Raw genomic sequence first — 22,803 nt, forward strand, 5'->3', positions numbered from 1 at the left:
ATTCAACCCCTTTCCAAGCATCGGCAGTCAACAGTGAGGGGCCACTCGAACATCCTGGCTGTAACAGAAGTTTCTGGACAGAAATGTGCCTCAGAAATGGCACTAATTATTAGCAAGTGCAAAAAATGTACGTCTTGCTGGAAAGAAGGAGGTGGGGGGAAGAAAGAGCGTTGTGCTGGGGAAACACGGCTTGAAGGGCGTCACGGAGACTAGCAGGGGCAGTCCCGTGTGTCCTGGCCTTTCGGTAAGACTGCGGCCAGGTAGGAAGCAGCACCTCAGTTTGCTAGAGTTGGGAAACACCCCTTAAGGGCACAGACGTTCACTGGCTCTAATTACACCTGGCAATATTCTCTTGGCTTTCCCCCCTCGGCCAGGGGGCTGGGGGTGGGAAGAAGGTATAGGTTGTGGGGATAGGTCACACTAGGTTGGGAACAATGGCCCTTCAGATGCTGGGTTTTCAAAGACCCAACTCGGTGGTCCTTCTGGATGGTACCTCAGAGGTGGATGAATGGGAACCTGTCCTTGAGGCCAGCTGGGATGGCTGAGGGCAGAACCAGGTGAGGGGAATACGAGAAGTTACCTTGGAAAGCTGTAGGTAACCCAGCAGCCCCAGCAGTCCCCCCACTCTCACCAGTGCTTCCACGCAAACTGGAATGGAAACTATCCCCCTTCTTACTGGTGCACTCTCCAGTTTGGAGTGGAATCTCAAGCCCCAAGCTGTCCCCTGGGGCCATCCGTGCAGCTGGTGCCTCGCTAGCAGCTGTGCCCCCTACAGGACTCAGATATAATGGATAGAAAGAAAGGAAGTAAAGAATGATGAAGAGAATCCCCGTGCCCTCAGCTTTTGATTACTCTCCACTTACCTACATCCCCTAAATTATGATGATTTCTTATAGAGTGAGTAATTCTTGAGAAGACAGATTCAGCCTGTGGGCTGAATTCTTAAAGTCAGAGTATCAATGTAGATTCAAGGATATAACCATTCACATGTACAAAAGCACATATAAAGAATTCTCCAGAGCTTATAGGCCAGGGATAATTAATATTACAATGTATTATATCACACTAGCCCAATAACCTTAAAACATTACCACACTTACATGTGTGCCGCTCTGCCTGGGAAGTGATCATTCTGTGCGACCGTGGACACAAGATGGCAAAGCCCATGACCTTCGGGTCGGAAGGACTGGAGTGAGGACATGAGCGCCATGCCATTTTGAGGCTGAGAGTCAGACAACACAGAGATGGGAAAAGAGGAAAGAGACACATCTGTCATGTCTTCCAAACTGAGCTGAGGACATCTGCAGCTACTGCCACCATCTCGCTTCAGTACAACGGGAAAACGGGTGCAAAAATAGAAGTGATATATCCAACTATTAACACTGAGGCAGAACCGAATATAGCCGTCTGCCGAAGCACTGACGTAGAACGGGAGACGGCGGCTCCTGGGGCCGGCCGTCTGGGCCACGCGGACCAAGTGCCAACCAATGGGGGATGTCTCCACCACCCACACTGTCCCCGTGTACTTATTTTATTTATTTTTTTTTTCCAGCTTTACTGAGGTGTGGTTGACAAACAAAAACTGTGTATATTTAGGATGCATAACATGATTTTTTAGAATGAGTGTATTGTAAGAGATTAGGGGGAGGGGAAAGGCAAGAAGATTGAGAGCAAGTAATGCCCTCCTGACAGAAAAGGGAAGGAGCCCGCCGATCGGAACAAAATGCCCCCTGGGAGTCCCTCACCTCCCCGTGGGAATTAGCTCCTCTTTTTCAGCCGTAAGAAGAGGCCGAACAATTGTGTGCAGAACAGGCAAGAATTTTAATAATGAGAGTGCTGGATGAGGGGACAAAGGTAGCATGATAAAGCCGACAGAGATGCTACTCCCAGAAAATAACCACCCTTGTTTCCTGTGTCACCTCCGCTCCACCAGGGGACCTTGGGAGACATTCAGTGGGTTCGGTGCCGCAATTACACGGAGGATTCTTTATCACAGGCAGACCCGTCCTTTAGTGAAGTGCCTAAATGGATCTTTTTGTTAGTTTTTTTGACCTTCATTTTCTAAATTGAGATACCATTCACATACTATAAAGTTCACCCTTTCAAAGTGCACACAATTCAGTGGTTTTAGTGTATCCACAAGATTGTGCAACTGCCACCATTCCAGGACACTTTCATCACCCTGAAGAGGAACCCCGCACGCACTGGCAGTCACTTCCCTCATGCCCTCTGCCCAGGCACTGGCAACCGTCAGCCTGCTTTATGTCTGCAGATGTACCTCTTCTGCATATTCCGTGTGCATGCGAGCATGGAACACGTGGCCTTTTACATGTAGCTGCTTTCACTTAGTGTAATGTTGTGGTGTTCATCCATGTGGTAGTATGTGTCCGTATTCCTTTTATGGCTGAAGGCTACTCTGCTTTATGTATCGAAGGGGTGCAGAACAGGTCTCCTCAACATGTGCTACTTTGGCAGGTGAATTACTTTGAGCTGAAGGCGGTCAACACCCTGTGGACTCGTGAGAAAATTTTACCTCTTTCTTAACACACTTAAATTTGGGTCCTTGCCCATAATAAGAGTTATTACTAGGGATAACTTTTTATGACTCTTCTACAGGGCAGGGCAAACTTCTCACTACTGACCCTCTGCTCTTCTGACCGTCCTGCGAACGGCCTCCTCCCCTCTGCAGCCCCCAGGTGGCTGACCGCGTCGTCGGCTCAGTGTCCCTCACCTCAAGTCTGTGTCTCAGAACCTCTCCTGTACCTGGAGTTCCCGTACATGGGTAACTGATTTTGGTTATTTTCGCCTGTTACTCTGTCTCATGCTGACTTAATTATTTAGATCAGCCAGAAGAACCTAGCAGGGTAAAGGAAACTTTCTTCCTCCCCCACAGTATGTACCACAGTTTGTTTTTTCATTCATCTGTTGATGAAAGTTTGGGTTGTTTCCAATTTTGGGCTGTTATGAATAATGCTGCTCTGAACATTTGTGTGTATGTTTTTGTGTGGACTTTCATTTCTCTGGGGTATATACTAGGAGTTGAATTGCTCAGGCATATTATAACTAACTCTAAATTGAACTTTTTGAAGCTTTTCCAGACTGTTCTCCAAAGTGGCTACACCATGTTTCATTCATACCGGCATTGTTTGAATGCGTGTACCAATTTCTCTACATACTCGCCAGCACCTGTCATTGTCTTTTTTTGATTACAGCCATCCTAGCGGATGGGACGTGCCACCTCCTTGTGTTTTTTCACTTAAAAGGCATCGGAGCCATCCGTACACCCGGTTTAAAACGACAAGACTTCAAGTGCAAATGCCCCAGCTCCCTCCACAGCCATTTCCATGAGGCAAATACTTCAAATTCCTTTAGCTGTTTCTCCTGGTATTTATCTTCTATTTTTGGTAATATGCTTTATACCGCTATTTTTAAAATCAGTTTCAGATATTATCTCTTGACTTCCAACTATGGAAGACGAGCATGTCGTTCTCCCGTCTTCCCCCCGTGCACACAAACACACACTCACTTTTTCTCAGTCTCCACAGTCTGACTGGCATCTCCGTTTTTGGTTAGACCAGTAATGGGCACTTACATTGTTCTGACTGTGAATTCGTAATCATGTGGTGTACTGACATTATATTTCCTTAATTCGTAATCCCCCCCCAACTCCAGATCACCTAGAGGAAAAATTTTCCTCTTTTAAAACATTTCCTCAGTTTCCTACATATTAATTACTACATCCTCAAATTCTGCAAGAAAACTAAAAATCTCTGGGCATATTCAAACCAATGAACAACCCACTATTTCTTTCTTTTTCCTTTTTTGCTTTTTTTTTTTTCTGGGAGACCCTCATCCTAGAGCCCTCCACTCACCTGCTCTCATCTGGACTGAATGCTTATGAGCATGCTGTACAGCTACTGTTCTGGAACTTTCCTCCATCATCCTTGAAGTCATCATCCCTGACTTCTCTGCTATGTTGCATCACCTGGATCCTAGATCCCATACCTTTCGCTGTCTTAGTTTTATTACTCAGCTTGCAAGGGGATGTCTTCCAGTAGCTTCTTTATTCCTCTATTGCTCCATCACTAGGTCTTTTGTGTTAGATATTTTCTAGTGTACCATTTTAATTCACTTGTTTATTTTAGTGTTTTTTTTTCCTTTTTTAATTCTTGCCCTTGTGAGTGCACTGGTGATTCCAATGAGCAACCTTACTTTAAAACAATCCAGAGGTAACTGAATGCCACCTTAATGCCGACGGTGCACAGCTGTTTACGTTGCTCTGGTGCTGCCAGGGCACGCGAGTTGAGTAGCTGCGACAGAGCATGCCTTCCTACAGCCCATGAACCGAAAACTTTACTGCCTGGCCTTTTATAGAAAAAACCAGCTGACCTTGACCCAGGCCCCTGGTCTTCCTGACCCCATTTTCTGTCTCCTGCCTCCGAGCATTAAGTTGTTTGTCCCCTGGACTCTCACTGTTTCACCTTTTCTGAAACCTAAAACTTAGCAGCAAGCACTGGGAAACCAGACAAAAGGGCACAGAGCACAGGGAAAACGTCCTTCGTGCACATCGCTGTGTTTAAGATGCTCACAGCTGCCATCCCTCATGATCTATGAAATCTAATCCTTCAACAGGAAACTACTCAGAGGATTATTACTATCGCTTTTAATTCGAACGTGTCCCGGGATAGTTCCCTCATGATCGAGGCCCATGCCCACGCAGTGCAATTCCATTCAAGTGTCCTGTGGCAGGCACAAAACACTGTTGTTTTGTCTGACCAGCATCCCATCCTCCCGTAAGAGTTCTTTGATTTTCATTTGACACCAGAGATGGGGACATGATGTGGGGCATGGTGTGGCAGGACGCTGCCACGGCCCATCACATGGAGGCCCTGCCTGAGCTCAGAGCCCACTGCGAGGCAGGCAGAGCTGACAGGGAGAGGGCGAGTGGGTGCCAGTGACACAGGTTGGCCTCCGCATTCTGTCCCACTTTCGAACTTTCCAGTTACGTGCACCAAATAAATCCCCTGCACTGTGTGAGCCCACGTGCGCCGTGTGCCTGGTGCTTCTGAGCAAACAACAAGAATCGTGGCTGATGCGGGCACTGAGAGCCGAGTCTGGGCTGCTCCTGGGAACCCACAGAGTCCAGCCATCTCCACAGGGACCCTTCATTTAACGGTTAGCAAGAGAAGACTAAACTCTTCTGCTGTGGTTCAGGACCTGGGATAGTTTCAGTCTAATGCAGGATCAATTTCAGAACTAATAAGAAACCTTTCAAATTCAGGTTACTGTCCATCTTGACAAAGCAGAAAAAAACTAACGGTTTCACAAATGATTAACTGTGAAGAGAACAACAATGTCAAGTACAATTTGCCCAACACCTGATGAAGCACATTTTGAAGGGCGGTGACAATGTAATTTCATGTTGTGAAAGCACGCCTTGCACTTGTCTATTTCTTAAAGCGTGTCTGTATCCCAAACCTCATCGGATCCTCTTAGGCTTCTTTTTTTGATAAATGACCCACATTTTAAAGTGTTTTCTAAGCACAAAAACCAAAACATATTTGTTAATAATTATACAGCAGTTTCTTATAAATAAAAATTCTAAAATTTTTATTCTTCCTCTCGTTTCATGTTCCTAACAAGTGCTTACTTTTGTAGTCAGCTCTTCTGTGTTCCAGGCCATAAAGAGACCGTTTTTGCCCTGGCTGGCGTAGCTCAGTGGATTGAGCGCGGGCTGCGAACCAAAGTGTCGCAGGTTTGATTCCCAGTCAGGGTACATGCCTGGGTTGCAAGCCATGACCCCCAGTGACCACACATTGATATTTCTCTCTCTCTTTCTCCCTCTCTAAAAATAAATAAATAAAATCTTAAAAAAAGAGAGAGAGACCGTTTTTATTTCCCCAGCTTTAGAGGAGCCCCGAGCCCTTTCTCTAACTTGTTTCCTTGTCATCCCTGCTCTGCGGCTGGCCGTGACGTGTCCCCTTAACCCGCTTGTCCTTCCCACGGTGCCTTATGCACAAGGCACCTGCGGAGTGCCCACGGGGCCAGTGTCGAACCCTCAGCTCCGTTACTTCCTAGCATGATCCTGAGCGTGTTTCTAAATCTGCAAAGTGAGGATAATAGTTGTACCTGTCTCGTACAATTATCATACAGATTAAATGAGAAGTACAGCGAAGAGACACAGTGAGCATGCAGTAAATGTTAGCTGTTTCTATTTGTTGGCTGAAAGAGCGAGCTCTGCTAACCAGCGCTCCTCGCTATTTCGTTCCACAGGAAGCCTGTTCGAGCTGGCGATCTGTTTGTTGTCTAAAATCTAAGACCCTCGATGGCAGAAACTGTCCCGTTCGTCATTATAGCCCCAGCACCCACTATTTACTGGCATATAGTAGGTATTCAATAAATATTTATCGAATGAGTGAATATAAGACAGGTATCATTGTATTGCTATTCCAATTTTATGGATGAGAAGACCGAGGCTGAGAGAGCTTAAGGGACTTGTAGAAAGTTCCACAGTGGGTTAGAGAAGCATTAGGATATGGCTCTCCTGCCTGGCTGCTTTTCTTTTCTACCATGTCACCTCCTGGAGCCATGACCTCATGATCCAGAAACCGAAGGGCAGCATCTTAGTAACTACATGACGATTTCAAGGGCCCCGAATGATTCTGACATTTTAGAACCTACCGTGGTATCCACAGCCTTGACTTTCTCCGTGGGAATGTACTTCGGAACAGGTTCCGACTGCGACAGCATCACGCAGCCTTCAGCGCCTAAGGTGATGATCACCACCTGGCAGCCCCTTCCCACGAGCACCAGCGCAGCCTTCCCAGCGTCCGCCGGGCTGCTGACCGGGAGGCCGGTTAGGATCTCGGCCTGGAAGACACGGAGTGTGAGGAAGCAGGGGTGAGAAAAGTAAACGGGGTCCACTCCACACTGGATTTATTTTGCTAGGAAACATCTCCCTTATTTTGTGTAATGACTGATGCCATGGAGAACTCAGACAGATACTGGCTCAGAAAAAGAAATACAGCAAAATGTTAACACCTGTTCAGGGGAAGAGTGTGGGGATTCGTTGTATTGCTATTTCAGCTTCTCTGTGTGAAGGTACAATCATTTTCATAATAAAGAGGTAGGGGAACAAAGGGAATCCTACCAAATAGAGAAAGGAAAGCGGAGGGAGAACAGGAGACCGGAAGGAGCCACGGCCACGCCTTTCACAGAGGAGGCACAGCTGTAACTGCACCTGTACCTGCACCCGTAAGGACGACGTTCCTCTGGGCCTCTCCGGGGCCCTGTGCCTTTCTCATATCACTGGTTACAGCTTCCCGTGCTCACACGCCACCATTCCTTTGTTTGTTTTTCTAGAGGGGATGGAGGCAGAGCAGGACAGGCACTGAGAGGTGGCAGAAAAAGTAACAAATGCCGCGACACTCAGTCTCCACTACTCCCTAACTCTGTGACTGTCCCCAGGCGTGTGCGGTTTAGAAGAGGAGGGGCCTGCACGGGACCAGCGGTTCTCTCCCGGAGTATGCTGTGGAAAGGTCTCTGGCTAATGCAGGGGTGATGGGCTGTAGCCCCACTTCCTCATCCCTGGGGCACCCCAGAGCAGCTTCTCTGAGGAGCCTCTCTGGCTCTGAGATGGGTGGTTGAAAAAATCACAAAGTAGATGAACTGTATGATACTCTTTGACTCAAATTCCGTCTTCTCTGTGCTGCCATCTAACCAGGTACTGCCTCTTCCTAAGAATGGCTCTAGCCCTTCCAGTGCTTGCTCGGATGATGCCCAGCTCTACCCTGTCTGTCCGTCTCCTGTAAATCCTCCCACAGTGTCTGCTCGTTCTGGGCTTCAGTTTTCCTAGGAGCACAGGTCTCATTAAACTTGGACATGTCCTCTCTTACCATCTTTTATATTTTTTTCTTATGTAATTATATTTTACTGATTACACTATTACAGTTGTCCTGATTTTCCCCGCTTTGCCACGCCTCCACGCAGCACCGCCCACTCCCTCAGGCAATTCTCCCACCATCGTTCCCACCTGTGGGCAATGTGTAGGGTTCTTTGACTGCTCCATTTCCTATACTGTACTGCACACCCCCATGGCTATTCTGTACCTACCTATCTGTACTTCTCAATCCCCTCACCTCTTCACTCATTCCTCCTCACAACTCCCTCCCATCTAGCAACCATCTAAATGCTCTCTGTATCCACTCTGATTTGTGTGGCTTAGTGGATTGAGTGCTGGCCTGCGAACCAAAGGGATGCTGGCTTGATTCCCAGTCAGGGCACATGCCTGGGGTGCAGGCCAGGACCCCAGTAAGGGGTACGTGAGAGGCAACCACACATTGATATTTCTCTCTCTTCCTTCCCCTCTCTCTAAAAAGAAATAAATAAAATCTAAAAAAAGAAGCTCTCTGTATCCATGATTCTGTCTCTGTTCTTGTTTGCTTACCTTGTTTTTTAGATTCAATTATTGATAGCTTTGTATTTTTTACCATTGTATTATTAATAGTTTTGATCTTCGTCTTTTCTTTAAATATGTCCCTTTAACATTTCATATAATCATCGTTTGGATATGATGAACTCCTTTAGATTTTTTTCTTGTCTTGGAAGCTCTTATCTGCCCCTTGATTCTAAATGATAGCTTTGCTGGGTAGAACAATCTTGGCTGTAGGTCCCTGCATTTTATGGCTTTCAATATTTCCTGTCAATCCCTTCTAGCCTGCAAAGTCTCCTTTGAGAAATCAGCTGACAGTCTTATGGAAATTCCCCTCTAGGTAACTAGCTGCTTTTCTTGTGCTGCTTTTAAGATTCTCTCTTTATATTTAACCATTGGCATTTTAATTATGATGTCTTTTGGAATGGGGATCTTTGCATCCATCTTTTTTGGGACTCTCTGTGCTTCCTGGATTTGCACGTGTATTTCCTTCACCAAATTAGGGATTTTTTCTTTCATTATTTTTTCAAATAGATTTCCAATTTCTTGCTCTTTCTCTTCTCCTTCTGGCAGCCCTAAAATGCAAATGTTGGAACACTTTAAGCTGTTCCAGAGGCAGCTTACACTAGCCTTGTTTTTTTGGATTTTTTATTCTTCTTGTGGATCTAATTGGTTGTTTTTTGCTTCCTTGTGCTCCATATCATTGATCTGATTCTTGGCTTCATCCACTGTACTGTTGTTTCCTTGTAAATTGTTCTTTATTTCATTAGTGTATCCTTTGTTACTGACTGGATCTTTTTCACACTATTGAAGTCCTCACAAGGTTCCTTGAGCACCCATCCTTACAACCAGTGTTTTGAACTCTGCATCTTATAGACTGCTTATCTCCATTTTGTTTAGCTCTTTTTCTGGAGTTTTGATCTGTTCTTTCATTTGGGCCCTGTTTCTTTGTCTCCTTGTTTTGGCAGCTTCCCTGTGTTTGTTTCTATGTATTAGGTAGAGCAGCCTTGACTCTGTGTCTTGGTTATGTGGTCTAATGTAGTAGGTGTCTTGTATGGTCCAGTGGTGCAGCTCCCCCATCACCCAGGCTGGGTACTTGGAGCCCTTCATGTGGGTTTAGTATATACCCTTTTCGTACAGTTCAGCCTTGGTTGCTGTTGGCCGATCAATGGGAGGGATTTACCTAGGATAGTCAGCTGCAAGGACTGGCTGTGACCAATTACCATCAACCTCCACCCTTTGTGGAGGATCAGCTGTGCAGGGGCAGGGTGGTGGTGTCTGATGTGGTCTTGTAGCTGTCCACTGGGTGTGCTGGCCCTGGGGCTTCCCAGGTCGTACAAGCCAAGGTCAGCCTCCACCTGTGTTTTGCCTGGGAACAACCTGCCTGAGCTATAGAGCAATCTGAGATGGCTGCTACTTGTGCTGGGCTTGGAGATTCCCAGGAGAAGCCAAGCTGTGAATCTAGGCTGGCTGCTGCTAGTGCCGGCCCTGGGGCTGCCTGAGGCCAGCTGTTGCTTGACTGTTGGGATTTGGGAAGTTGTGAAGCAAGGGCAAAGACCAACCATTCACATGGAAAAGCAGCTTGGGTGGATGGGGTGGAGTCTTGGGATGGAGTCTCTGGGGATCTTCAAGGCAGGCCAAACAGTGTTAGGTTGATGGAGTCTCAGATACCAGCTTGCTGGCTCTGTGGCTGGAGGGTTTAGAAAAGGGACACTGGCCTCTGCTCACCTTGATGCCAGAAACTTCAGTTTCTCCCCATATAACACTGGTGTCTTTCAAGCTGCTGCCCCTTTGCTGGATCCCAGAAGGAGTGAGTCTGAGTAGGTGAGTCTATGGATGGGCTCCTTAAGAGGAACTGCTTGGGGGTCTAGCAGTTTCTTCCACTGATGCAATCCCCACTGTTTTTTTTTTTGCAGCCAGAAGTTGTGGAGACTTATCTTCCTGGCACTGGAACCCTGGGCTGGGGGCCTGGTGTGGGGCTAAGACTCCTTACACCTGAAAAACCCTTCCTGAATTTTTATCTACCCCATGTGGATATGGGACCAGCCCATTCCACATCTGCGCCCCTCCTGCCAGTCTGGATGGATGTGGTTTCTTTAATTCTGTAGTTGTCAGACTTCCATTCAACTCGATTTCTGACGGTTCTGAGTGATGGTTGTTCTATATTTTAGTTGTAATTTTGATGCAGTTGTGAAAAGAGGTGATTCATGTCTGCCAGTTCCCATCTTGATTGGAAGTTGCCGTCTTTTTTTCAAGACCTTTTCAGTCTGAGTGGTTATGCTTGAGGTCACTCTCTTTTTTCATAAGTTTTTATAAGTTTTTCATAGATTTTCTTACTGGGATCCGTATGTCTGTTGAGTTGGTTTCTTTTGAGAAATACTGACTTGTGGTTTCTAAAAACCTTTTAAAAAAACTATTCTTTGACAAAATACCTTGACCATAAAAAATAATGCAATAAATACCCTTGTACAAGGGTGTTCCTTTAAAAACTTTTATATTTTACTTTATTCATTTCAGGCATTTTTATTTAAAGAAGGTAAATGATATCTTCCACATATATTACTGGTATTTAGCAATGTGTTTTTCCTTAACATTATTTAAATTATGTTGATATATGTAGCTTTACCTTTCCCCCTGAATCCACACAGTATTCCATATTGCAAATATATTGTTTTGAAACAAAATCTGTTCTCTTTTTCGTGGACACTTGGTTTTTCATTTTTTTCCTTTTAACAGTAATAAAGTTTTGCATATTCTTATCATTTATATGCAATGTTTTTTCTCCCTCTGGCTATTAAAAAATATTTTTGTCCTTCCCTTTAGTTTGATGCAGTTCCATTAAATACAAGTTAGTAGAAAGTCATGTCTATTTATCTCATGTGGTACTTTTAATACACTTTTGATCTGGGGACTCGTGCATTTTTTCACTTTTAGAAAATGCCTTCCAGTTCGCCCTCTAGGACGGCTTCTCTCCGGGGCCCTCCGTTCTCTTCTTTCACTCCCATTAGCCGTATGCTGGAGCCTCACAAATCATCTTTTAGTTCTCTGAATTCCTTTCTAATATTTGAAAATAGTTTTCCCTGTGCCTCTTTCTAGGTACATTGAGTTTTCTACTCTTGGTGAGAATTGATCAAGATTTTCTTTCAATTCACTAATTCTGCATTTCAGTCTAATGTTCACATTTCTCATGGGTACTTTAAAATTTTTTTAATGACTGCTTTTCATTTTCAAGACTTCTGATTGGTTTACACATTCACACATTATTGTTTTGATTGTGTTTTTCTTTCACAATTCTCCTTTTTAAATGAATGACAGTCGTAATCCTATTTTTCAAAGACTTTTTTGCATTGCTTTCTTATTTAAATTTCATTTTGTGCAAATTCACCTTTAGATTGTTTTTGTTGGAAAATTTGCCACTACGTTTCCTCACTTGCGGGCTCACTTTGCTCACTGTGAGTTGGAGAGCCTGCCCACCTCAGCTCCCACGTGGCTTCCCTGCCGTACAGGGTTCCCAGCTGCATCCATCAGGCCTCCAACAATCTCTAGACCAGAGCTGGGCGGTACACTGGCAATTGGCCTGGTTTCTTTCCTGACCAGAGGTAGCATCTCTGTCCTCGCATCTCACAGGTTCCGAGTCTTGTACAGGTGTGGTCTCGGCAGCAGGGGTAGCAGCTTCCTGCACCATTTTTGTTAGCAGAGGAGCCTGAGCGCAGCAGCTCTGGTTTCTGGCAGTGGGCTCTGCTCCAGGCTCCCACGAGTGGCCCACGTTTAGTGCCCACAATTCATAGGAGGCAAACTCCCGACCACAATACCTGCTTCTAGGACTGGAGCAAGCATACCCAGGGCTGTTCCATTTCCAGTCTGTGCAGCTGTTCTGAGCTTGTGAGTGTCTTTTCCTTATTTCTTTTTATGTTTATGTTACTGGTGGTTTGTGTGTAGAGCAGAGGGAGTATCTTAAAGCAAGAATTTACTTTATTATTCTGATTTAAAGTCACCCATAAGAATGTTAAGCTTGTAAACTTTTCTTTCCATCACATTTTTCAGATCAATTTCCTTAAAGACCAGAGTTTGTTCATTCATTCATTCTATAAGCATTTACTAGGTGTCAGCTATGAGCCAGGTACAGCATAACAGACAGTAATTTATAAAGTTAACTGTGTCAACATATATAACACACATGATCTTTTTCACACAGTGACAAGGACAAAATTCCGTCGAGAGGTGGGGGACCAGGGTGGACTTTCCTGTCTTAATGAACAGAACGGGTCAGGAGAGATGCTGTGTGACTGCCAAAGCGAGGTCATAAAAGCCAACATGTGTTCTGCCTAGACGTCCCTCTTCTCTCTCTGAATATTGGATCTTAAAACCCAGCTTCCACATTGTGAGGAGGCCCAGGCCACAAGGAGAGGCCTCGTGTGAGTGTCCTGGCCCACAGCCAGCATCAGACAGCAAGCAGGTGAGGGAAGGGGGCTTCGGATGACTCCGGCTCTCAGCCTTTGAGTCTTCCGGGCCTCAGACGTCACGGAGGTGAGACAAGCCATGCTGTGCCCTGTGCCAATTCCTGATGCACAGAATCCGTGAGGGGTTGTAAATAATTACTGTTGTAAACCACTAACATTTGGGGTGATTTACTGTATTACATAGCAATAGGTAACTATACACATAGGGACAGGCATCGGGGATACAACAGAGAATAAGGCAGGTGTACCTGCCTGCACAGGACTGGTAATTTAATGGAGAAGACAGAAGTATCGGGCAAGTAATGTGAGCTGTGGTTAGTGCTGGAAGAATAAGTACACTGCTCTGTAAGTATCCAGCAGGGAAACCCAGGGCCGTTTGGCAGTTGATGGTAATCTAACCCCTTATTGTGCAATGGTCCCAGTCTCGCACAATTCCTTTTTCCTAGTACGAAGCCTGGCCATGGTGGTTGCTCAAAAATATTGCATAGTATATTGTGGTTAAAATTAGTTTCTTGTGGCGAACTTCTTGCTTGTTTACTTTATGTTCTAAGAGATGAAATTCACAAAAAGGCAGGTCAAGAAATCCTAGAAATTGTCACTCAGCCTTCGAACCAAATGGAAAGTGACCGTATGCTTCATTATTATTAACTCTGTCTCTCTGCATGTTGCCTTGTATAATATGTCCTGCCTCCCGATGTTGGTAGAGAGCTCTGGTCTAAAGTTATCTACCTATAAAAGGGAGAAATATTAAAATCATCTTCCTAAACTACTTCAGAATGAATGGCATCATATGAATATACTGATGGATATTTATTGCAGATCTGTAACTTAGGAGCCTCAGCTGCACTGAGCGGGCGCTCCCCTAGTGGAGCGGCCCCCGTGGCCTTCCCGTGGCAGGGACGGAAGACCTGTGCCTGCCCACAAGTGTGGTCACAGGAGCTTCCCAGCAGAATGCAGCAAATGCACCGGGGGTTACACATCAGCTGGGGTTGCTAGATCAAACACAGGGCGCCCAGTTAAATTCAAATTTCAGATAAACAATAGATCATTTTCTAGTATAAGTACATTTAGTGTATTACTTGTGCCTTGTTTGAAATTCAAATTTAACTGGCTGTCCTACATTTTTATTTGCTAAATCTGGCAACTGTAATACTAATCGGTCCACAGGATATTTGACCACAGACCCCCAGGCTAGGGGCTGATAAAAAGGAAAACAAAACCCCAGGGGTGGGAGGGCAGGCAGGGCACTCAAGTTAGCTGAGGTCTGCTAGGTGCCAGATTGTGGGGATGGCTCAGGGAATCCTTTCCCCCCAGGACTCACTAATTTCCTCTCTGCACCCCTGTCAACTGAAAAGTCTGTTTTCACTGGGCCCCGAAATTCACAGGCAATCAGACTGATGTGGTTAGACCTGCTTCTTTGCTTTACCCACTTGCATGACAGTCTTTGGTTTCTCAGGGAATGAGTGAGACCGTCTGTCCTCACCTCACTTTCGTTGCAGCAGAACACGTCTGAGAGGGCGTAGAACCGGGGGTCCAGGTCGGCAGCGGCAGGAGCTGGGTTGAACAGTGTTTTCACTACAAAGGAACGGAGGAGGGGTTCAGTGCTCACCATGTTTAATGTGGTGCATTTGCAGACACATTCAGCCATAAGGGAAATCCCCAAGTACAACCATTTTCCCCATTAGATCAGAAATCAGCTTAGTGATACGAAATCTCAGTCTCCATGACAGTCTAGCATGAACCCCTTCTTAGTTCCATGTGCTCTACTCTTTACAACATTCCAGCGTCCAGGGTAAGCATCAATATTTACAACCAAGGTGATTACAACGTTACGGCAAAGGACAACAAGAGGATCAAAGAAGATTTTAAATGTTGTGGCATGAAAGGACATGTATGAATGTGAACGTTCAGGCCGGTGAACATTTTTGTGGGTTACTTTGAGTGCTCAGCAGGCTAGTTCATAAGTCCATTTTCCAGGAAAGAAAAAAACGAGATGAACAGAAACAATGACGCCCAAAATTTTCCTGGTAAGACTAGTAAGTAGGACATTCACGTACACACATATGTATATTTTGAACCCCTACGCGTGTCTCCTAAATGTGTCAGAATTACTCATGCAAACACACACACTTACACAAAAGCCGACCTTCTTGGCTCTGTAAGCAATCTAAGCACATAAAGGAAAGACAGAGAGGAGGAGAAATTCATCAGGGGCTGAGAGCTCGCTCAGGCTGGGAGACTGCGGGGGGAGGATGGGTGGGGAGAGCAGGAACAGGCCACATGAGACTGGCATGGCCATCACCTCTCTCAGTGGAGGACAGCGAGCCTCAGAGCGGAGGTCACAGTCTGCAGTCATCACCGGGACTTGGGTCACCTGGATCCCCACCAGGGATCCTTCAGCTTGAAGTCCAGGGTTTGACTGTCTCTAAAATGGTTGCCTCTCTAGGCCAGGGCTCCGTTCACAGCAACACAAGCCTCCAATCCCAATTCATAATATTTTAAAACAGCCTTTGGTGTGAGAATTTGTATTTTTTGAACGTCTTTAGAAATTATATTCAAAGGAAGTTCCCCCTTGTCAAGATACATACTTATACGCCAGTGTACCCAGCTAGACTGGTTGGTATTCTTTTCCTCTATCCAGGTCCACTGATGTATGGGTTTAGTAACCCCCATTTACCATAGACCCATAGAGTAAAATCCTCAGAGACTCTTCCAGAATAGTGGTTCCCAAACTTGGCTGCACATCAGCTCCACTAGGAGAGCTTAATAAAGTGCATGACTTTGGGGTCCACCTCAAACCCACTGAATCAGCACCTCTTGGGGTAAGGTTGGGGGATAGGAACATTGACAAGTTCTCCAAGTGGTTCTTCCAAAGCTCCCCTGGCACCGATCCATTCCAGGTTCTTGGGGAGACGCTTACCAGCCCACGGCTAAAGGAAACCGTCCACAAGTTCTGCTTCTGTACTGTTGATCTCTACATTTTGGTTCAGTCAGTGGATCTTGCCCAGTGGTTTACTGGATAATGCTATTTCCACATTTTCATTATTTTAGAGTCCAGAATGTCCACCCATGGAAATTCTATGGTCTATTTTTGGCTGCTCATATTTTTGCACGGGGTTATTGTGTAGCTTAAATTAGAAATGGATGTAAAAGCCCTGTGTAAAATGTAAAGCGCTGTACAAATGCATGGGATTATTACTGTTATTATATTGTCCTTTACACAGAGCCAGACACCCCCACCTGTCCACCCATGTCTCCTGCCATCTATTGGAGTTTGTAGCTTGGCAATGATCTCTCTCATGGGCTCTCCTGCTTTTTGCAAGGTCTTAGAGATGTCAATTATGCCCAGCACTCTAACACACCCATTTTCTTTTTAGACTTTCAGAACAAATATATTGCTCTCTATTTTCCTTAAGCATTAAATCGAGGCACCAGTGCTCACCTACATGACCCTCAAATTTGCAACTAAGCAGCATTTGGGCACAGGTTAGAGCAAGCTACTGGTATGGAACAACAGGGCAGGGCCATTTTTATAAAGTTCCATTCTGCCGTGAGAGATCCCTGATCTAGCAATGCCTTTTTTTAACCTCTTCTACAGAAATACACAGGCATCCAAAGATGTGGAACAGTGGTGTTCACTCAGCTCTGTTTGTAACAAAAACAAAAAACAAGAACAAAAACAAAAGGAAACCCATGCATCAAGCAGAGAGGATTGATTAAGGAAATTATGACATACACCCAATGGAACACTCTGCTGCTATGACAACGAATGAAGCAGATCTCTGATTTGTCACAGAAGGATTTCTATAGTTCATTTATGAATAAAGGCAGTTTTGTAATAAAATCTATAGAGTATGATACCCTCCCTTTTTTTTTAACAAAACAAATAAAACTATTGGGTTGGCCAAAAACTTTTTTCCGTACAATGGATCTACTAGTACTTAGTTATCTTTACCTGCATTTGAAACAATTTTGTTAGATTGTATTGTGACAGCTGTTATGTCAGTGTGCATTTAAAAAATTATCAGAATTGGGGAATTTTTGTGTAGTCATATTATATTGAAGATGGAAGAAAATATGCAACACTTTTGGCATATTATGCTGTATTATTTCAAGAAAGGTAAAAATGCAATTGAAACTCAAAAAAAGATTTGTGCAGTGTATGGAGAAGGTGCTGTGACTGATCGAACGTGTCAAGAGAGGTCTGTGAAGTTTCGTGCTGGAGCTTTCTCGCTGGATGATGCTCCACAGTCGGGTAGACCAGTTGAGGTTGATAGCGATCAAATCAAGACATTAACTGAGAACAATCAACATGGTACCATGCAGGAGACAGCTGACATGTTCAAAATACCCAAATCAATAATGCTATTGGTGAAAATGAAAAATGTGTTTCTTATTTTACAGAAAAAACCATACAGACTTTTTGGCCAACCCAATATATGTGTATTTATATTCATACACTTACATAGAAGAGAAAAAAGTCTTGAGAAGTTACTCAAACTAGCAAGTGATTAATTACAAAAGGCTAATGGGAAAAAAATCTGGCCAGATCACTTGCTGTACACCATGCAAAGACATCCTTCTCAAAACATATTTACATCAAAAGTAAGTACACTGTGAATGAAATGATATGTCTGTTTTGCTTCAAAATAGTCCAAGGTTGCAGTGGGGGGTAGAGAGCGAGGGTATAGATGAAGCAAGATAGGTCATGTGTTGATAATTGTTGAAGCTCATGACAGTAGATATGGATTTACAATACTATTCTCTATGCATCCATATGCACTTAGTTTTCCACAATAAAAACCAACTTAAAAAAAAGACAGCCCTGACTGGTGTAGCTCAGTGGATTGAGTGCTGGCCTGTGAACCAAAGGGTCACGGTTTGATTTCCATTCAGTGCACGTGCTTGGGTTGCAGGCCAGGCCCCCAGCAGGGGGCATGCGAGAGGCAACCACACACTGATGCTACTCTCCCTCTCTTCCTTCCCTTCCCCTCTCTCTAAAAATAAATAAATAAACTCTTAAAAAAACCAATTGCATTGGTTTTTAAGCAATAACTGCTGGAGCTAGGAATTCTACAATTTAATTTGACCATAAGTATTGTATAAAAATCAATCCAATCTTACCTGCTTGTATTTTATTGGGGGAAAGCATTCTTACCAATAGTAACTGGCCATATATGCTTAGGGTCTGATTAGTAACTAAATTTGGGGAAAAAGTGAAAATGCCTTAAAGAAAGGTCTCTCTTTGGCTCATGCTACCATAAATAAGAACACGTACTTCACCATGATGGAAAAACATGAAGAATTAGTGTAGTAAATGCAGTCAATCAAAGAAGAATGCCAATTTTTAATAGACAAGATGGGAAAGAAGGATGCCATCCTGGAACCACGCAGAAGAGAGAGCACAGGGTGTACGATGGAGCAGCTTGGGGCTGCAGAAGTGATTGACAGCACCCAACAGTAATTACTGATCATCACAAGGTAAGATGGACTGCAATCCCGGTTGTCCCAACAGCATGTCAATGGCTGGCACAGTAACGTCGGTGAGGAACTACTGAGGCCTGGGCGGGGGGCAGTTGTGTAGGTGCAAAGTCAGCAACATGAGGCAGAAGCTCTGAATGTCCCCGTGGAAGGCAGCGGCCGCACAGTTAAGAAGGCCCCAGGAACTAGCCCAGAGCAATGGGGAAGAAATAGCTCTAAGCAGAGCAACTATGGAGAGGCTGGAGTGTGTACAATGCTGGTTTGGCCGCCTCCCACTCTATGGGTTCTTTTCTGTGACTTTAACAGAAAAGAACACTCAAAGTTTGGGTTATGTGCTACACGGTGTTACTGTGAAAGTCCAGGTAGCCAGCCAAGAATTTTGTTCGGCAAATGGAAAAGACCTGAAGTGGCATTAAAAGATATTCTGTGTCCTACCTAGAATTTAATCTTGGCGATTTTACAAATCTCAATTATTTATAATTGTTCCTGTAATGTTTCATTTGCTTTGAAATGGATATAAAGACCAGAACCAACTCGCATAATTTCATCACGAGCAGCTGCAGCACCAGCTCTGCTGTGGGGCTACCTCGCAGCACTGCGACCTGGAGAGGACGGGGGACTCTGGAGGGCTGATAATTCCTTTTTGATGTTGCAGGTGCTGTCTCTTTAAAATTACTGCTTTCGTTTGGGTAAAGACAGCAAGAGAATCCCGAGACAGTATATACAGAGATGGACGGGTTTTCTCCCTGTGTATATATGAGCTAGTTATACAGTGTGTTTAATTCAAACTCCATTCTTAGTTGAGTCGTGCAGATAAGGGAACTGTGGTAAGAAACCCACAGATGGTGATGGGGGTGATGATTTTGCCATCTTTCTTGTAATGGAGTAACGTGATTAGCATATATGCAGCCCCATGGGGCAAGGGGAGGGATGTTCAGTGCGCGCAACAGACCTTTAAGCTTTGCCTGCTCTGCCCTGTGGTCATTCCAGTCACACGTCGTCATGGTAAACAACAGTGAGAGCTCCGAGTCCAACTCTCATTTCCCAGAACACAGAACTGACTGACTTGCCTAGTGTCCCCCATTTGCTAAGTGATCAATTCTGAATCCAAAGCGATGCTTCATGACTCCCACACCGGGGCTCCTTCCATTGTACTGGTCTTATGTTAGAAGGAAGGTGTGCTACATTCACGCACACAGGCCCCACTCTCAGTGTAGAATTTCAGCTGCGTTTGGCTGGTCACTACTCAATGGGCACCGGCTGAGTTCTGGACAGAGGAGCATGTGTATGTGTGTGCATGTGTGTGCATGTGTGTGCTTGTGTGTGTGTGTATTTAATGGTGGCAGTTGGGGGACATACAGCTGAAAACACTCTAGGGTCCCTTCTCTGTGACTTGAGCAGCAAGACACTCAAAGTTTAGGCTACACATTGGACAACGTTACAGTTCACGGACTTTACTTTTCTAGAGAGAGTCTTCGTAAAGGTGTAGTTACTAGAAATCATAGGGATTTTAAAGTTTCTTTATTCAAAGTGTGGTCTAGGATGCAGAACTTGGGTCTTGGAGCCTGAAGTAAGTCCTGCTTTCCACACTGACTAAAAATATGACCTTGGCTGAGCCAATTACTGACCCTCTCCGCGTCTCAGTCTTCAGTCTGGGGGAATACAGCGCTTCCTCGGTTCTCGAACTTAACTCGTTCTGGAAGGTGGTTGGGAAGTGATTTGTTCTAAAACTGAACCATTTTTTCCCATTAGAAATACAGGTATCAGCATGAAAAGGTTGCGGGGTCGAGAACCGAAGTTTTGTTCCACAACTGAGACTTTTTTCTGTGAGCAACCTGGCTGAGAACCAAGTCGTTCGAGATGGGAGTTGTTGGAGAACTCAGGTTTGACCGTAACACCTGTCATATCTTTGTCATACGGTTTTTCTGAGGATCAAATATACACGAAAGTGTTTATGAGCTGTAAAGTACACACAAACGCAAGGTATTACTACTTCCAGTATGACTGTGTAAGATACTGCAGAATTAGCACTTAGGCATGCTAGCTCTTCACAGAAACGTAAAGGAGGCAAAGTGGTCTTCGGCCCACCATCACCTGACCCCCATCTGGGGCCCCTGGTCCTCCAGCTCCTCAACCGGAGCAGCTGCCTGGCAGGTGATGGAGAAAGCATTTTGGACCCCGCCCGCACGCCAGCCCGAGGTCAGGCTGCCTGCCCATCTGGGTGACTCTAGCCTCACCTGTGCAAGTCTGGCTCCTCAGCTGTGGTGGCTGTACCTTTCTCTCCTCCACAAGCTGGGTAGGGGACAGGTAACTAGACTAGGACAGAGGAAGCAGTGATCTCTGAGAAGGAGGGGTAGCAGGAAAAAAAGAGAAGTTACATGAGAATACGCTCTGATCTAAACCAGGAAGGACAGGAGCCCGATGAGGCGGCACGTGCACGCTCATCAGCCAAGAGAGAGGAGTACAGCGCGGAGAGTGAGTACTTACCGTGAGCATCGGCCCCCGTGACGCTTGGAGACAATGTAACCGAGTGGGTTTAGGCTAGAATTCTTTCTGACTTTGAGTCCGTTAGAAACACATTAAATGTCAGTGAGAATCTGTCACGGCATCTTGTTTTGCCATGAGGAAAATTTGTTAAATCAGGACATACATTTAAAAATTCTCCGCAAAATCATATCAGTAACTTATTTTCCATTTATTTCTATGTAGGACACTACACACTGTAGGAGAAATCACTTACACAAACATACATACACACAGAGTTCTTTTTTTATTGTATCTTGATGAGAAAGTTTTATCAGAAAAAGCAATGTGGTTCTCTCTGTATGTTCTTCTTAATATAAATCATAGAACTATTACAAGAAGAAGCCATTGTCTTAGAGTGGCTAGTTATTATTTTGATTTTTTTGGACAGATGGTGCTGATCAGGATATTATCCAAATTTTAATTTAAAGAGAGAAGAAAATTGGAATTTACTGAAACTTACTACACTAGCTTGGCATCATATTTTATTTTATCTGATTCTTTTTTTAAAAAAATATTTTATTTATTTATTTTTAGAGAGGGAAGGGAGGGAGGGAGAGAGAGAGAGAGAGAGAAACATCAATGTGCGGTTGCTGGGGGTTATGGCCTGCAACCCAGGAATGTACCCTGACTGGGAATCCAACCTGGGACACTTTGGTTCCCAGCCTGTGCTCAATCCACTGAGCTACGCCAGCCAGGGCTTATCCCATTATTATAGAACAATTCTGTAGGGGAGTATATGCAGTTGACAGATGAGGCTCAGAAAAGTCAGGTAGTTCTGCAAAGACCACAAGGCTAGCAAGGATCAGAAATGGGCTTCTGATTCACAAGATGCTCTCTCCACTGGTCCACAGGGAAACAGCACAGACAGACAGAAACTACCTGGAGTTTTCAAAGTCTGTCATGTGCTGGGGCTGAGAGAGGGGCCTGGGTGGGGAGAGCATATGAAGCAAGATTAGCCAAGGGTCGATAGCGTTGAAGCTGGGGATGGGTTTCAGTGTGCAGTTCTGCCTGCTTTTGCATGCTAAAAAAATTTCCAAAATCAAAGGCCAGACAACACAAAAGAGCTGCTTAAAGGATCTTGACTACATAGAAAATATTACATACAAATAATCCTTTGTTGTTTCTAGAAACTAAGGTCAAGTTTTGTAAAAGCAGAGAAAGAACTAATCTTTCATCTGCGGAGCTGTTTATCAGTGTGTGCCTGGACAGGGATTACTCCTGACAGGCTGCTTAACTGCGCTCCTCCAGACGGAAACCCTCACGCCACTGCCGCTGGGAGTGCCGCTGGGAGCTGCTTCGGAGGCTCCAGTCCCCGCGGCGTTGTTTCTCTAGCTGGACTGCAGATTTAGGCCGTGGGACATCCGAGCCGCGGCTCATGCTACTTTTACCCCGCTCATTAGGTTTTCTAACATTGTAAGAATTAGAAGACAGACGGAAGGATAGTTTACACCCCAGAAAAGTATTGCTTGGCTTAAAAGGTTAACTCTAAGACAGAGATAAAAGCTCTGATAGAAGGAAGGGCGAGTGTGTGAAATCGCTACCTCCGCGGCTGCGGGCCAGCGTCAGGGCTTCCAGAGACGCTGCCGGCGTTACTTCCAGCTGGCAGATCACCACCCTGGCGCTGCTGACGGCGCCGGCCGCTCCCCGCAGGTCGTCAGAATTCAGAAGTAGGTTTGCTCCGGCCACGATCACGATGATATTCTGGCCTGTGGAGGATTTCTACGTATTTATATTGAAACCCAGCAAAGCCAAGCAGTGACATTCTGCAGTGTTACGGTCAGTCTTACAAAGGCATGACGTGAAATGTGTTGCATCAATTTTAGCATTTCCAGGCCATGTGGGTTAAACCTCATATTCCTAAGGTAGCTTCTTCTACAGTGTCTCCGTAAGATTCACATTATTTTA

At 45.0% G+C, this 22,803-nt stretch overlaps 1 protein-coding gene across 1 annotated transcript in view; it reads right to left on the reverse strand.

The window, feature by feature from the left end:
• Positions 1–22,803, reverse strand: part of RBKS (ribokinase) — a 78,081-nt gene that overhangs the window by 24,961 nt on the left and 30,317 nt on the right. Inside the window, exons 5-7 of the mRNA XM_028516220.2 lie at positions 22,440–22,604; positions 14,375–14,466; positions 6,682–6,870 (exon numbers count right to left, since the gene is read on the reverse strand). Coding sequence (XP_028372021.1) covers positions 6,682–6,870; positions 14,375–14,466; positions 22,440–22,604 — 446 coding nt within the window. The remainder of the gene's footprint in view (positions 1–6,681; positions 6,871–14,374; positions 14,467–22,439; positions 22,605–22,803) is intronic.

The sequence above is a fragment of the Phyllostomus discolor genome, chromosome 6 (assembly GCF_004126475.2).
Source record: "Phyllostomus discolor isolate MPI-MPIP mPhyDis1 chromosome 6, mPhyDis1.pri.v3, whole genome shotgun sequence".
Classification (NCBI taxonomy): Eukaryota; Metazoa; Chordata; class Mammalia; order Chiroptera; family Phyllostomidae; genus Phyllostomus; species Phyllostomus discolor.